Source organism: Callorhinchus milii, unplaced genomic scaffold (assembly GCF_018977255.1).
Source record: "Callorhinchus milii isolate IMCB2004 unplaced genomic scaffold, IMCB_Cmil_1.0 Scaffold15, whole genome shotgun sequence".
Taxonomy (NCBI): domain Eukaryota; kingdom Metazoa; phylum Chordata; class Chondrichthyes; order Chimaeriformes; family Callorhinchidae; genus Callorhinchus; species Callorhinchus milii.
Genome location: NW_024704756.1, coordinates 14289827 through 14307135, shown reverse-complemented (window position 1 = coordinate 14307135; position 17309 = coordinate 14289827). Strand labels below are relative to the sequence as shown.

General features: G+C 43.1%; 1 protein-coding gene across 2 annotated transcripts in view; it reads right to left on the bottom strand.

Moving 5' to 3' along the window:
• Positions 1 to 6203: 6203 nt before the first annotated feature.
• The window catches only part of arhgef9a (Cdc42 guanine nucleotide exchange factor (GEF) 9a), a 40848-nt gene continuing 29742 nt past the window's right edge, over positions 6204 to 17309 (bottom strand). For both annotated transcript variants that reach the window (XM_042340876.1, XM_042340877.1), the window contains 3 exons: positions 15490 to 15733; positions 11871 to 11939; positions 6204 to 7770 (listed from right to left, as the gene is read on the bottom strand). In XM_042340876.1, coding sequence (XP_042196810.1) covers positions 7589 to 7770; positions 11871 to 11939; positions 15490 to 15733 — 495 coding nt within the window. In that variant the 3' untranslated portion in view covers positions 6204 to 7588. The remainder of the gene's footprint in view (positions 7771 to 11870; positions 11940 to 15489; positions 15734 to 17309) is intronic.

The window sequence follows — 17309 nt, the reverse complement described above, 5'->3', positions numbered from 1 at the left end:
ATTTTAAGAGAGAGCCTCATATATATTATATATATATATATTAAAAATTTTGATGTGGGAGAGAGCCCAGTTTTACTCAGTCTCAGTGCAAGTGAAAAGCATTTTTCAATTTCATAAGCAATGACAAAGCTTAAAATAAACCTTTGAAAATCAGCTGGTACCTTTTTTAATTACAGGACAGTCTTTTTAATGCATGTAGAAACAACATTGACAAACAGTCACAAAAGTTACAAAATTCTTATGTCTAAAGTCAATAAACAAAATATAAAGAACATTTTTTTTATTCCTTTTTCCGACATTACAGCACCAAGCTCACGTGTAGACTAGTGTGACTATACATGATGTGTTTTCTCTTCACATGTAATCTGAGGCATGCTTGAGGCATGTCTTAAACCAAAAGTATCCCCTCTTTCTGAAGAGAGACTGCAATAAGAACCCTGTACTGCAATTGGAGATCATCTGTAAGTCCTAGCCTCAGTTATCATCAGCCAAGTCAATTTTATTAATAGGATTTTTTTTTAATAATCATTTTTACTTTGGTCAGGACCTGCAAAAAAAACAAAAACTGCAATTTGACATCTATTCGGGTTGGTCCTTAAGTCGTTTTTTCCGAAGCAGGCAATTGTTCACTGTTGTATCAGGAAATAATAAAAACAAAATAGGTTTTCTTCCTGTAAAAGTCATTTCGCTCCATGCTTCTTAACCAAGTTAACTGATCAGACCTCGTCAAAGGAACACGAGTTAGGCCATTCAGTTCCCTCGAGCCTGTTCCGCCGTTCTGTAAGATCATGGCTGAAGTTCATGTACCTCAAGTCCAATTCCAACCCCCCCCACCCCCACCTCCTCCACCCCACCTTGCCCCATATCACTTGATACCCTTACCTAACAAAAATCTCTCCACCTCAGACTTGTGGAAGAAAGCACGACGTCTCCAAAACAATGCACAGGACCTAACGTCTTGAGGGTGGTGCCTTAGGGACAATGGCTATAACAGAACAGGTCGCTTGAACGTGTCAATTGAAAAGCACGGCCCAGTTAATGACAACTGCAAACGGGTATATTATTCTGTAATAAAGCATTACAAAAGAAGCAGAGAGTGACACCAATCCGAGAAAGTAACACTGGTCACAGGTTTTTGCAGCAATGGGAGCAAATGGGACCATCTCTGGACACGCACTGCCCCTCTGATAACTGGCAGCGCTGCAGTTTGGCAAAAGCAGGAATCGATAGCGCTGTCTGTTATCAGTCATTAAAGAAGGGTCTTTTCCTCCACACCCATGTTACCCTTCTAAAGGTAAATGGCCCGAGCAATAGATGGCTATTTAAATGCTTTCAAAGGTGCTTCTTATCTAACCTATAAGACACTGGTTGTCGAAGAATGGGCCACACCCTCCCTCCGATGTACTGACCCTAGTTTTCCCTTTCTCTCCGCCATCGCTCGAGTACTGAAATTCCCCGTCAGGGAAACTCTTTTCACCAGTCCTACAGAACTCAACACCGCCATCAATGGCCAATCTGCTCCAGCAAAGCTCTAACCCTGAAGTCTGCGCTGTTCACTCAGAACCCAACCTGTCCCAGTTGATTGCTGATCTTCCTCTGCCTACATTGATACGGCCAACCCTGAATTGTTCCAAACCATGTTTTGATTTTTAAAAAGTCAAGAACGTTCCAATAATCCCCGTCCCACTCCCCCCCGCGCCCCCGCCCCCCACAAAAAAAATTACTTTCAAAATAAAATCCCAACCTATTGGGTTTAATAAGAATCTAATATGAGCCTTCCGATTCCGAGTTTATCATTACTATTCTGGAACCTTCAAGTCATAAGTGCAGGCTCTTTTGAGGTCAGACAGGACTACAGGGAGTGTGCTTCCCCGTTGTGCTGTAGAGAACGGAGCTTATGTGTTGAGGATACCTTGGCGAAGACCATTTAAATGCAATAGACATAGAATGTTTAAGACTTGTAATTTCAAGTTTACAACCCAACATTCCACCTGGCACCATCGATATCTACACCCAGCTGTGATACATACACACATTAGATTTGAGAAAGCCCTGTTGCTTGTACAAATAACCATTTATCGCATTCTCTGGAGTTTATTTGGTCGGGACACTGTTTGCAAATCAAATTTTAATACCCTTTGATTTCGGAAAGACTCGTGCGCAGAATAACGAATGCTATTTAAGACGTTTCAGAGAGAAATATTGTATATTTCCAATCATTCCGCTGATAAATTGACAGGGCTGGTGTTTTTGTGAACAGGAAACTGTGGAAATCTTACTTCGTCAAGCGTGGCACACCATTTTAATAAAAAGTTCGACAAGAAGTATAACCGAAAATGCTAAACCACTGTAAAATTGCACAATCCTTCCTGGCTGGCAGATTTAAGCTTTGTGATTACTAATTTAATTTTGGGGGTAACTCATTGGCAAATCAATTGCTGTGTTTAACTTCCAGATGTGGCTGTTTTACCCCAAGTTCCAGTTCTGACATAGATTATATATTAGGAGTTGAGTTACAAGAGTGACGATTTTTGCTTTAGACTTGCAGATTCTGCAAGCTATTAAGGTGAAAGAGCAATGACTGTAGACATATCTACTTCGATAGAAGAATTACAAGTATATGTATGTGTCAACTAGAAAATATTGGAGTTAATCACAATGGAGTTAAGTCAAATGATGGTGCTTTGCAGATTTTATTTACGTGTGGGGGAAATACTCAAATTTTTATTCAATTTTATTCTACACAAACGAATCCACAATCGACATGAATCTACATTCAAGAGAGAATTCTTCTCACAATGTGAAAATATTTATCTACAAACACAAACTTAAAATGAATCGAAAGGCTATTTTGCACTGACTGATTTACGGTCCTGGGCATTTCTGCGGTGTGCAGTTGAGTGCTGGTCGGCTATTGTTAAAAAAAACTGCATCGCAATCTGCCAATGTCACCTCTGCAATATAATTTAGGGATGTTAAAATGTATCTAAATTGTGGGCAATCAACACCTTGTATAGTCTGATTAATTTTGCCATGCTACGCTTTCACTTTGTAACAAGAAGTCGAGATTTCTTTTTTTGGTGGTGGGGGGGGGGGGGGGGGGTCGTGGGGATGTGGGGAGGAAAGGGGAAGAAATATGGTATGTGTCGTGAGAACTTTCACTTACCGCATTTCTCTTCCCACCCTCCCCCTTCTCCACCAATGTCTTTTGTGACCGATGTCATCTCGTTCCACAAACATTGTCTGCGAGTGCTGTTCTTGTGTTGCAAAAAGCATTGGTGAAACCATGCACAACTTACAACGGCATCGGGCATGCAACTGTCCTTCAATTTCAAATAACAGCAGTTTTACAAGATAAACCCAACAGTGAGGAGAGACCGTGAAAATAATCCCCCTTTCACAACCGACTCCTACGGTTACCAATAAATGAAAATCTGAGCAAAATGTTGATCTATTCACAAGCTCAAGCTGAATGAGAACGTTTCCTTAAAGGCGCTACTCTTACTGGCGGACTGATGTGACACGACCGGCTTCAATGGGACTCTTGCGTCAGTCAACTGAGCATACGCTGCATTCACGTTACGTTCTGGAACTGGGAACCGAATTCCTATCATGAACGAGGGTCTCTTTTGGGCAAGCTCATCAGTGACAGGAGAATCCCATCCATTTCCTGTCAAAACAGAAGAGGTTGCTTCTCTCCTGTCTACGCAATCGACATTGCTGTTTTTTAAGACTTTAGTTGCCAGTGCAAGGAGATGGTTTTTCTAAGAGGGTAATACCATCTCTCATACTAAGCGTTTATATTTGTAATTACAGATCATTTACAATCCCAATAGCTGTTACTAAATAGCCTTGAGCACAGTGTTCTAAACAGAGGTGCCTCTACGCAATCACTTTAATTTGGTTTGTTTGGACATTAAAGATTCTGCTGCCCCGTTATCAGGATTTCTTGTTTAAGTCTACGAAATTATCACTACATTAAAACTGTAGCTCTCCTGCCTGAGTTTGCCGACTGTGGAAGGACACTTCCTAACGTTTTTATTCCCCAAACATCCTTTTTTTCTTTGCAAAGCTATTTCCCGGGGCTTTCTAGTTAGTTTATACACCAATGCTTCAGGCACGATGGGCTGAATGGCCTCCTTCTGTGCTGTAAGATTCTACGATTCACATATTCAGTCCGTCTACCTTTAATGCACACTGGCAGTTGTCAGAATTCATTGTGAACAGACCTGCACTGACCTACTGAGATACCGATTGCAATATCTTTGATCTCGAGACTGTTCCTGTGTAAAGAGTATAAATTAAGAGACTGTCTACCTTAGTTCCAATATGTACTGGAAGGTGGAATCAGTCTCTGAGCACGGTATTTGAAGTGCTTTTTTTTTTAAACAAGAGTACACAGGTGTTATTGAGAGCAAGCTGCATAAAATCACGGAGACTTTGTACATGGAGTAGTGTGCCCCAGTGCATGGCCTCCCACATGCGTACAATGCGGAGAGGTTACACGGAGTACGGTGACATAACCTGTCCCTGTATGACCCGAGGGAAACTGAGTAACACAAGACGAAATGAGAAGCGGCTACCACTCACCCGTGCAACCCAACTTTTGCTCCAATTTAATGACACGATCAGGCAAAATTGAGCGATTGCATTCGTGATATGACTGATACTATAATCTGGTTTATACCGGAGCCAGTTAATACTGCATGTCTGCAACGATTCCATTATTTACCTGGAGCCCATTTAATTCAAGGTGGGGTTTTTTTTGGGGGGGGGGCGGCGGGGAGGGGGGGGGACGACTACCCTTATAAAGAGCCCAGGTTACATGGTTTCATTTGCAGTGAGATTTAGGTCTCGGAGACGGTAATTCGATTTCGGTTTGTGCTGTCACAACCATTGCCAGCCAAATTAGGGGCAAACTCCCCTCACTTAGATAGGCCTATCTAACATTATCCTACTCCTTCTCTGAGTAGCGAATATACAAATTAAAGGTACACTAAATTGGCTTGTAAATACCATCAGCAACTCATTATAAACCTACTGCATCCCATATATGTTTGGGACAAGACGTAGGGTTCCTACTAGCCATAGTAGCAGTGCTGGCTGGCTCAGTGCTAGAACTCTCTTGCCTTTGGACTGGTAAGCTAAAGGTTCAAACCTCGCCTCAAGGGTTTCGGACCTGTTAATACTATCATCCCAGTCTGACATTAAGAGCACTGCGCTGAAGTACAGGGTGCCATACTTTGAACGAGAACCTAAATCAGGAGCTCATCCATGTGGACACTGCTGCAGATCCCTGTAGTGCTTATTGCAAAGAGCAAGAGCCAGCAAGATCAGTGCTCTGACCAATATTCTCCTGAGAAACCTCCTACCCCATTACCCCAGGCCAGCGACAAATGGATGCCTTTAACGTGAATGCGTAGGCACTATCAGGGTCATCCTGTGCAGTCACTGACTGTGTGCTGTATGAAAAATGCCATGACTCCAGGTCTGCCCAGATTCGGATCACAGCAGCACCAAGCCTTGGTGTTTCTGCTTCCCCCTTTGTGTGGGCTGCGCACACATTTTTGCTGGCATGTGTTACACCATCAATCACCAACAGCAAACCTCAGTTTCGCGTTAGTTCTAACTGCTGGCTGGCCACTTCCAGTTATGGTGACGAGCCAGACAGGTGCTTGAAAAACCCCAGACAAACTGGATTGGCTCTAGGAACTACGTACCAGTCAGTCAATCACTACTAGGTTTGCGTGGCACATATTCCTGGCATTTTACCTGAGCGTAGAGCACGATTAATGGTTGACCACAACTATGAAAGAATGCGTTAAACAAAGTAGGGTAGTTTTCACTACAACAACAGTTTGGATACAAGGGAAAACAGAGGGGTGCATCAATAAACTCTCTAAATGAATAGCGTTAATATATACCTGATGGACCCCAGCTTCAGTTTTGAGAAAATACATTTCGGATTAAATCTTAGCTAACTTGGTATAAACAGCATTGAATGAGATTTTGTCAATCAGTGGTGGGTAGCCTCATGTTAGCTAAGTGTCTGTGTACTAAATGGTATAACTAACTAGGTTTTCTTTTGCCGACTTTACGCCTGTGGCTATTTTTTTTGGCACTAGTTCAATAAATATTTAATTATTTAGATTACTATCAGAAAATAATATTTAGCTATGAGTATTGGAAAAGTAGCTCTGTAAGGTTCTATAAAAAAAGTTCACTGTTATTTCAAAAGTTTGGCGACGGTTTGACTAAATTTGGAGAAACGACGTCCGATTTTGCAGGCACGAGGCAAAACAACCGGCTACATCATTTTTGTGGCACCAGACATTTTTTTTTTGCAGGAGAATATTTAAAGACATCTTAGCTCTTTAACCTGTCTCGGCTTTCCCCCGTCCTGCTGTGCACTGAGCTGCATCATCCGCAGTCATTACCAGGTCAGAGAGCCAGTCACCTCGCTTCCAGACACGCTGAAATTAAGCAACACTTCAATCCGTTCCAACGCCCGACAGCAATTAACTGGTGAGACACCAGAATGTCCGGGGTGAGGGGGGGGAGGCTACAAAAAGAAACCATCACAGTGCCAACACGACCAACACGGGTTAAAGAGTCAGATCAAGATTCGATCTGTGATTTGTTTTTGAGCCTTAATAACCAATTAAGTACGTTAACTGCAAGGAATGTGCATTAAAAACAATGAAAGTTAATAAACAGTTCATTTCCCCTGTTTCAAACAATAGTCATTATGTATTCATCGTGTTGAATTATTCTGTCGCAAGGTCTTTTAGCTAGATACTGAGATAGAGCATAGAAATTTACGTTATGGAGACAAAAATATTGTGGGGAGTGGGGGTGGGGGTGTTTCCTCTGTCCTTTTAACCCTTGCTTTGCCGAATAATCAGAATCTCCATAATGTTTGTGCAACGGATGGCTGTAAGTGATGAATCAGGAGTCATTGCGCGCATAATGGTGAGCATCCATCAGCCCACTGATCTCCAAAGCCTCCTTCGCCCTGCCCTCCACACACCGCATCTTCACGTCAGCACATGGATACATAATAAACCATCGGACTTGCACGTCGGCGATGCTTAAAACCTGTGCAGCTAGCTTCTGTGTCAGAACTCATCGAGCGGTAAAACATTTGCACCCAAACAGTACAGATGTAAGTAACAATGAAACCTTCATAAAAACCAGAAGCGAGAAATATACATAGCAGCTGCAACGAGTGCACTGGAAAGCAATCTTAAGCATCAGCAGAAATGAAACAGCGAGATGAAGGTGTGAATTTTTCAACTTCAGTTTTCCTTGAATCTTGATCTTCCATCGTAAAACGTCTCGTTTTTTTTTAACCAAACAGTGGAACCCACGTAAGAAATAATCAGCTAAAACGTCTGAACCAAGGCTCAGCTGAATGCCAGGTAGGGGAGGAGGGTGGGAAGGAAAGGGAGTCAGAAAATCGTTCAGGTCGACTCGACTTAAACGTCTGTGGATAATCTATTTCCCCCAACATTGTTGGTCCTTGTGTGTGTTCAAATTGTCAACAGCAACTACCAAGGGTTAGGTCCTTCCACCACAACACAGCCTGTTACTTCTTGAATGGCGTTAACCTGCTAAAGTTCTGCCAGAAGGGAGATTGGCTTCGTTTGGGTTCCGTTAGTTCGTACATGGACTGATGGGGTATGCCATCAGCGAGCATGAAGTTTCTCTGTTGCAAAGGATCAGGAGGCGCTGGATATGAAGGAGGCATCGACCTGGTGTAGTTCACTCCTGAAATCAATAATAATAATAATAATAATAAAAATAATCCTTGCATTTGATATATCGCCTTTTCACCTCGCTGAGACGTCTCAAAGCGCTTCATTCAACACACTGCAAAGTGAATCGACTGCGTATTTTATTTTTGTAAGCGAAACACAGCAGCCAATTGCGCACAGCGGTGTCCCACAAACACTTGTGGATTGAGTGACCGCTTTTTCTTTCTTGGAAGGGTTAATACCCCCTGAAAGCGACCCACCAATCGACCAACAACCGGCTGCCTAAATTTGAAAATAGAGCACGGCCAATGTCGCACAGTGTCCTGGACTGTTTCAGGAACGTCACACGCACGCAAGTCTTGGTGAATAAATGAATACGCAGAGAAAGCTGCAGCGGTACACAACGGGAACAACAAAAAGCATTTAGATAGCGCCCTTCGCACAGGATAACATACGCGACAGGAACAAGGAGCTCTAGACCTTTTAGGTCTTAGTATTTGCCAGGAAATGTTATTTCACTTAGTTTACCTGCCAACAGTTTCTAGCCTCGCTGTGTCAGAGGTCAGAACGATGAAGAAAGCAGGCAAAGAAAATGCTATCTGTAAACTTAACCTGTGCATTTTGAAGAACAAGATGAGCTCCTACTTTTGGGTATTCTCCTGGGCGATTAAATCAATCAGAACTGGTTAATTTTGGCTGATTTAAGAACTCAGCCTGTTCTCTCTCTCTCTCTCTCTCTTTTTCTCTCTCTTCCTGTAGTGCTGGCTCCCTGTGGGATATTGCGTTGGACGAAATAACTGGCACAAACTCTCATTTGCAATGCGGGCTGGGGGTGAAACATCTGTTAGCTTCAAGCTGTTGTCGAGAGAATGCCACAAGGCCCCAATTTCTCAAAACGGTCCCTATCTTTACATCTCGTGGAAATAAAAACATAACGTGGACACAAACACAAACTAAAATAGGGCTGTGCGTACGATTGCTTTAGAGATCAAGCCCTTGTGCATTTAAGCATCAATTATTTTTTATTTTAAGATTAGCCTGTTGGGAATTACTTTACATGATGGATCAGGCTTCCGCAGAGAGAAACAGGGAGGCTGATTTTCTGGCAAAGTGCTTTACACATAACTCCCTCTAAGCCAGGCAGACTGTGAGAGACAAAGACGGGAACAGACCAGCACCACTCACTTTGCTCCAGCTTTTGACCTTCAGCTAAGGGAGAAAATTTGACTGAGCTTCCGAACCACTCCAAACAACAAGCCTGCAAATCCCTGAATCCACAGACACTCGTAGAACCAGAGGACACGGCCTGCGACGGCAAGGGAGGCTAAATTCAAGGCAAATCTGCGGAAACGCTATTTCAGCGAGCGAGCGGTAAATCGATGGGAGCAAAGTTCCCTCAGGAGACAGTGGAACCAGAAAGTGTTGATTCTTTCAAACGCAAATGAGATAAGATTTCTTTCAGGAAATAATATTTTGGGATACAGTATATGGGTAGTTCAGGCTGTGACAGGAATGGGAGAAGGCGAGCTGGGGGGACCTTGGCCTTTTTTCATCTGGCATTTCCTATGTTCCCAACCACACCAACGACATCTTGCATTTTTTTATATAACGTCCTTCGTGTAGGAGAATGTCTCGGAGAGCCTACCACAAGCATTCAAATCGTTACTGAATGTGTTAAAATGCATGAGTTATCGCCAGCCATGGTAAACACTTAATTGCAGGGATTAAGCCTGACGTGAGTGATATAACTTACGTTTGCAAGCAAAGGTATTTTTCAGCCCCTATCATGGCTGGCAGGGTTATCAGGCTGCTGAAAGATTTATCGCACGTTATCTTTGTTTTAATCTTTTAAGCAAACACTCAGAAGAAGCTTAAGGAAAAGGCCGGTCTGTGATTGATTTGTGAATAGACTAACCACAACAGAGCGGTCAAATGGTCTTATTCCAAGGAAAGCCTCCACCACCTTTGTGGTGCCCCTACTTACTCCTCACTTAATAATAACCCTTGCAATTGATACAGTGCCTTTCAAGTCTGGAGGGTGTCTTGATGCGCTTCACAGGAGATACTGTCAAGTGTAGTGACTGTGTTTTGTAGGCGAACAAATTACGTAAGGAAACCCACATATAATGCAACGTGGAACACTTGACCCCCAGCAATTGGCAACTCGCTTGCATAGAAGGTCAATGCTCTCTCACCTCCGGTTGTGAACACAGTTGGGCATTTGTCGAACCCCGGCATCGGTTTCTTGGCAGACTGGTGAGCCATTGGTTTGCGCCTATCGGAGACCGCACAGCACCAAAGAAAAGAAGCAGCTTTGAAACAATGTATGGCTCTTGCCTGGGATTTTATTGAGGGAGGGTTAAAATCCAGTCATCTTCTGGCTCCAGGGTGAGACAGCATCTTCAATTTGCGGTAGTCTCGTGATGACGTTCGCATCGGATTGCTTTACATTTTATGAATCGAACACGATTAATAGGGGTCGTGTGTCAGTAATATCTCATTTGCTGGGAGGACAGTGGGTCTGCCTGAGCCCCGGGTGGAAAGCGAGTCCATTTAATCATTGGCAGACACATCAATGGAGTACGCTTTCAATCTACGAGGGCTGTCCCCGTCAGTCTATGGATGGGGTCAGGGTATTTTACGGGAGAAGAGCAATTGAGTGGCTGGCAGGCAGAGAGTGACATTAATGTTTCAAACGCTTGACAGTTCCCGAGTAGCTTAATGAGAATATAGTTTTGGCTTTTGACATCAAAACGTTGAGTATTGTGAAGCAGCTAAAGAACTGACTGAAGAAACCAGAATTTCTGCAGTGGATGCAGTTGATCCTGTCTATCGACTAATGCAACATCAATGGACAGCAATTTCTAAATGAATACTTTGCTCCCAAACTATGATATCACAAAAGAGTCACAAGGCCACGAGATTGGTTTGGATAAAGAAGGCCCTTTAGACCATTTTATTCCAATCCTCCAGAACAACTGACCCCCTACTGGCTTCCCATCATCTCAACTGTTTGTGGAAAATGCTGATATCTGTCCTGAAATTGCCATTTACAGCTCCAAACCTGTGTCCTCCCCCAGCACCAACCCTCCACTCCCACGGGCTCAGATTCCTTAATATAATAATAAATAATAATAATCCTTGCCTTTGATATAGCGCCTTATCACATCAACTATCAAGAATATCATTATTTAACAACTCAAATTTAAGTTATTGAAGAATCCCATTAAGAAACAGCGCAAATCAGTCCCCGTTTAATGCATTGTGACCTTTTCTTTTAATATAACCCATTTGATAAAGAAAATCTTTAATTTCCTGCTTCGAATCGCTGACCTCTCACACTCAAAGAGCCAAGAAATCACATGATATTCGAGGAGCATTGTTCATCAATCAAAGCAACACCATATTGAGGGGGTGGGGGTTGGGGGTTGGAAAGGTGGTTCGGTATAAAATAACCACAGCAGTAAATTTCCTGAAAACATTTGCGTCATGAAACTGAGCACAGGAATTAATCCCCCTCCCATACACGGCACCCACAATACCGGTAAATGCACAACTTGAAGTGTTGCAGATTTTGTTAGGTGATCAGACACACTCGGACGATTTCATGCCACTAGTTTCCCTTCAACCTGTGCATGCGGAAACCTGGGCGACGGGATGCTAATTTACGCAGTCTCGACAGCATCCAGCATTCAAGTGTGCCTCCACATCACGAGTCCCACGTGGTGTGTGGGCAGAAAGGTTCAACCCGTGTCACTTTCCCAACCTACCACAGCCTTCAAAGTGCATCGCTGTTTAGCGTGGAACAAGGAGAGAGATGTTGGTGATCTGTGTACGGGTGTACTCGCGCGCGGGTCTGTTTGTGGACCTGTGTGTGTGCACACGTTTGCATCTGTGTCTGTACCCATTTGCGCGTGTGTGTGTGTTTGTTTCTGCAAGTGCATGCGTGTGTGTGTGTCCCTGGGTAAGGGAGGATAAACCAGACCAGGTGCCTGTTTCTTGGCCCTCTTCAGTACCCTTTACTTATATGCCAATCACAGAGAACGATAGAAAAGAATTGGACGCTCTAACATTCAAGAAAAGAAAAACACACACACACACGATAAGCCTCACCTTTTTGTTTGCTGACTTTCCTGACAGTCATTGCTGCTTGTCTCTTCTGGTACTCCGAGATTTCAAACCCTGAAATTCACAACAGGAAAGAGAGCGGTGATTAAGCAGACAAGGAAAGATTTATTTTCCACATTAGAATACGCATTACAACACTGATTTGTGACATCAGCATTTGGGGGAATGATTAATATCAATAATAATCCTTGCATTTGATACAGCGCCTTTTCATGTCTTCGACACGTCTCTAAGAGCTTCACAGAATACACTGTAAAGTGAGTTGACTATATATTTTGTTGGCAGCCAATTGCGCACAGCTGTGCCCCACAAACAGTTCGTGGATTGAAGTTGATCACCATTAAGGGGAAGAATAAAAGCAACATTTTGATGTTACAGTCCACACGAGCCAGCATTTAAAGATGAGTATATTTAAGATGAAATCGAAACTGCATTTAAGAGGAAATTAGGATCAACATTTGAAGAGGAACAGTATGAAAGAGGATGGGAAAGGAACGGGGGAATGATATTAAGAGTGCAGCAGTTAGCGCCAATGGAGGAGTTGGCACCAGGCTTGGCTTGAAGGGCCAAATAGCTCAGAAGGGCTGTCATTTTGGTGACTCTATAATCGCAGGCAGCTTTGTAGCCTGAACTTTGCGTTCGACGGAAACTGCACCAAAACTAGTTGTATCCTTGCCTTTAATTCTCAATTCCCATTTGTCCTTCAACCCGGACCGGATTCAAACCTCGTTCTCGGGGGAGAACCGGTTTGAAGCACCAAAGGGGAAGTGTTTTATTGCAACGTCGCCGACATTAACATTAACCCTGACAAAGCGAAACCCTCTGCAAGACAGAAAATGATTCCGCTTGCGTTAATTTCAACATGAGTCACAAAAAAAATAGGGTTGTCGCCAATGCTAATGTCATCTACCTAAGCGGCGAGGTCAAGTAATATTGATGCACTTTTCCGCGGATAGAGGTCGTATCATTTTGACACTGAAAGTGTGAAAGAAATGGCATGTTATACAGACTAGAGTGTGATACACAGTAAAACCTGCGACGCGCTTTCAGACGTCCTCCTGACGTGAAAGGAGCTATAACAAACACAAGGATTATTATTAATTCCCCCGTAAACTCAAAGGGCTGAAAGGCCTCCTCCTTGTTCTCCCTATGCTAACAGAACTTTTGTTTTTGTTTCGTCTTGGGCCAGGAGTAGACACAGCCCTTTTTAAAAAATTTCCCACACGATGCAAGGCATTCTTCCTCCCGGGGGCAACGGTTTAATTCCCAAAAGCGAAAAGTTGGGAATCCATTTAAATTAAATCAGTGATGTGCACCTCACTGCCTCAATAAACTGCGCTTGGCAATTCTAAAACAAAATAAAACTAACTGCACCGTGGGACTGGGGTTACGGTTTAGTATCACTGTCACCAGCTCTAGAAACAGCACGATTAGAATTGTGCCGAATCGCTCTCGATAGTTAACTTGAAGGATAAAACTCGCAACTTGCTCCCAAACCAGTTAGTTCCTCCCCAACTTTGTCTTCATCTGTCGCAGCACTGAACTACTGCAGCCGCCGTTCCACTCCATCAGGTTATAATAATAATAATCCTTGCAATTGATATAGCGCCTTATCACGTTTTCGAGACGTCTCAAACCGCTTCATAGAATATACTGTAAAGTGACTTAACTGAAAACGTTGTGGGCGATGATTATTTGGTACTGACAAACATGCCAAGTTGTTCGTAAACTTTGCTGAGGCAATGTTTTAATGCATTAGCAGAATGATTTACCCCTCCTCTCTCTCTCTCTCTCTCTCTCTCTCTCATTCACACTCTCCTCTCATGATACTGACAGCAAGTGCTGAGAACTTTGTATTGACATTTGAGAAAACATAAATTGTCAAAGTTAGACGATGGCAACGACTGAAGCCTTTCCTTGCATCCCAAGTCAAATCATTGCCTATCTCAGTGTAAGGCAGGCAGTCTGATGGTATTTTTCCAATAAACGATCAGGTTCAGGTCAACTTTCAGCCAGATTCCAGATTGCCACATCCGACCACTGTGCAGCCTCTGCTCCTAAGCATTGAATGGTGTGTTTCAAACAGCGGAGATTGCCGCATTTCATCTGAGGGAAGCAGTGTTAGATTGCTGGCAACTGTAAAGGCAGACACAAAGTGATTTTGGGTGCTTACTGTGGATCTAATAAAAATATGAATCAGTCTGTTGTTTTTCTTTGCAGCCTATTATTCTCCATTTTGGCATCCATTCCTTCACATATAATGTCCTTGTAGTGGGAATCCTATCAAGGCGCTTTGTATAATAGCGGTGATAAAACCAAAGTGCAATAAAAAATAGATTATTGAAGCGGGAAAGGCAAGAGATGCATTGCATTTGTATTTTTCTACAGCAGCAACCCAGCGATAGAAATTTAAGACAATCACTTGAGACCATGAACCACTTCATATCACAGGAGAACAAAGTATCAGAAGGTTTAGCTTAAGACAAGGTTACATGGCTCATTGAGGCAGTTTACTACAGAAAACCATTTACAATCTACACTATTGATAATAAGCCTTCATTCGATACAATGCCGTATTGTAGCCATATCACAGGATTTAGTACTGACAAACAAAGCAATTCACAGGATTTTACTGTAAAGTGTAGTGACTGTGTATTCAGCAATGTCCCACAAACAGCCATGAAATAACTGACTACTTTATTTAATCTAGAGGATTGTTGGTCAGGACATTGGGGAAAGTGCTTTAAGCACTCTGAGATGTTACGTGAAGGATGCTATATAAAGGCAAGCTGTTGTTGATATCTGATTCAGTCCAGTTATAGGGGATGAGCACACATACTGGATTTGCACTATACACCTGCACGGCTCAACCTAGAATCGATCAAAATTCAAGCACTGATTTCATGGCACAAATGTTGGCATTCGCATGCAACATTGGCCGTCCTTTCTCCTTTTCTCACTGGCACAGTCCTGCTGCCATTGCGTGTGTGTGTGTGATGTGTGTGTGTGTGTGTGGGAAGGATTTACTTGGCACTGGTTAGCATTACAATGCAGCCTCAACCATCCACGTGAATAACCAGAACTCTCACCAAGGCCACACTGCCCTCCTGAGCACTGTGCATCACAACAGCTCATTGGCATCAATTGCTCAATGCACCGCTGAGCAGGTGGATAACCTTAAAATGTCGAACAATATACGCTTAAATGCTCTGTTTCATACAATGCGTCACCACGATCAAGTGCAACAGCGCGAACACGACTCAAATGGTGCTGTTCCACCACAACACAGGAAAATCCACGCAACGTAAACATTGCTGTTCATCTGAGAGTAGACGACAGAGAGTAATCCCATCTTGGAATTCCGGACTCTAAGTTTCCCTCTCGCAATTTGTGGTGAACCCCTCAATTGGATTCCTGATTGCAATCTAAACCTTCCCCAATTTAGCACCAACTATATATCCCTCAGTGACCTGAATGGGGCTAATCTGCACATCTTGAACAAAGTGTGAAGTCGTGGAATTTCTTAATTAAGAAACCGCAAAGAATCAACTCCAGTATCGATACATGGATATGGATCATTTGCAAAACAACAAAAATATCTGACCTATCTTTTCGTCTTCCTGAACCATTCTCCTTTCTTCTCGAGTTGCTCGCAGCCACCTCTGTTTCTCCTCCGGCTTCTTGACACAGAATAAGTGCACTTCCTCTGTTTCCTTGTTCCTAAGTTTGAAGGCATTCTTGGCACTGATATTAAAATCGTCGTCTTTCCCATCCTCGATTTCCATTAGCTCATACCTGTCCATATCGAGCCTGCATTTGTAGTAAAGGATATCCCTTCGTATTAAATCCTGGAAGAAACAAAAACCAAACAGAAATCACGGATTGCACCGGGTCACGGATCCGCTGCCTGATTACTATAAAAATGATTTTAGGGAGCGCTCGTCTCGCAAGTGAGAGACCTGGGTTCAATTCCCGGCAGGTCAGAGCGAAACTTTGGGCAAGTTTTCTTACTCCACACACCTGATAATAATCCCTCAAGAAGTAAAAAAAACAAGAATAAAATTGATTATTTCCAATCCACGACTGTTTGTGGGACGCTGCTGTGCGCAATCGGCTGCCACGTCTGGCCCACAAATACACGGCCAATTCACTTTACAGTCTATTCTGTGAAGCGCTTTGAGACGTCTAGAAGACGTGATAACGTGCTATATCAAATGCAAGGCTTATTATTATTATTTGCTGTCGTCTTTGATGTTGGCTTGTAAAGGTCTGTTAAGGCATCAAAACCACCATCACGCTCCCTTTGCAGTGCCATCTGATTGTTACTTGTTGCATTATTGCCTTGGCACGAGGAAAGCTAACGGCTGTTTGCAAGTTGTTAGCGTCAAACTAACCGCGAGATCAGCCATTTACTGTGACGCTGAATAATGCAACGTCCCTGTTCCAATAGATTAGACGCTGTGGAATGTGCGCCATTATTTTGTGTCGCGTTTCGCTTGGGCAGAGCAGCCACTGTTCGGGGTGTGAGGACCCCCGAGGTCTCCTAAGGCTTTTCTCATACATTTTGCACATTGCTGCCCCTCCCTAACAGTCCCTCAGCCTCACGATAGAGCGCAGTCTAAGTGGAATCACTGAAGTGGATCTGCAGAAGTGGCACTATGTGGAATGGCTGGCTGCCACGCAGGCAAGATGCAAAACAGTAATTGCCGTTGAGTTTGGGAGCTGGTCAGCATTAATCACGACGGCAAAACTTGCGCTCAAACGTGGAGAAGTCCCTTTAGCGCTACTAGTGAAGGAGCGGGGAGGAGGGGGAGATCGGGGGGAGGAGAAGGGGCGAGAGGGGGAAGAGAAGCAACGTTAAAATTGAAAAAAAAACTCAACCAAACAACTTTAACAGCACTTTAACGCATTACAGAGCTGCAGTGTTCTGAAGGACTAAGCTCAACTCATTATCAATTCCACTTCACTGCTGCGAATACAGTGCAATTTACTCTCAAAGGCAGGATTTAGCTATATATACACATACATATGTAAACCTCAAATCTACTCTCTGACTGTTAGTATACTGATCATCAGTCTATGTGTCTCTCTCCCTGATTTCTCCCCCCGCTCCTTTTGCCTTTGGTTGAGTTCTAAGTGAATTGCGCTATTTAAATACAAGTCATTGTTGTCTCAAAGTTCTCCCCTGGGATTTACTGTAAAAATGATCATCAAATCATCGACCCCCGTATCAACAAACAGTTCTAAAGTATCACCTACTAAAGTAATGCCCTACTCCTAGCTTCAGGAATTGTTAGCTCTGAAATCAAAACTCTTGGAAAGTGTCACGAGGATTGGAATAATAACGATAAAATACATGAATAATAACTCTTACATCTGATACGCACCTGCGATGATGAGAATACCTCAAAGCACTCTTTGTAA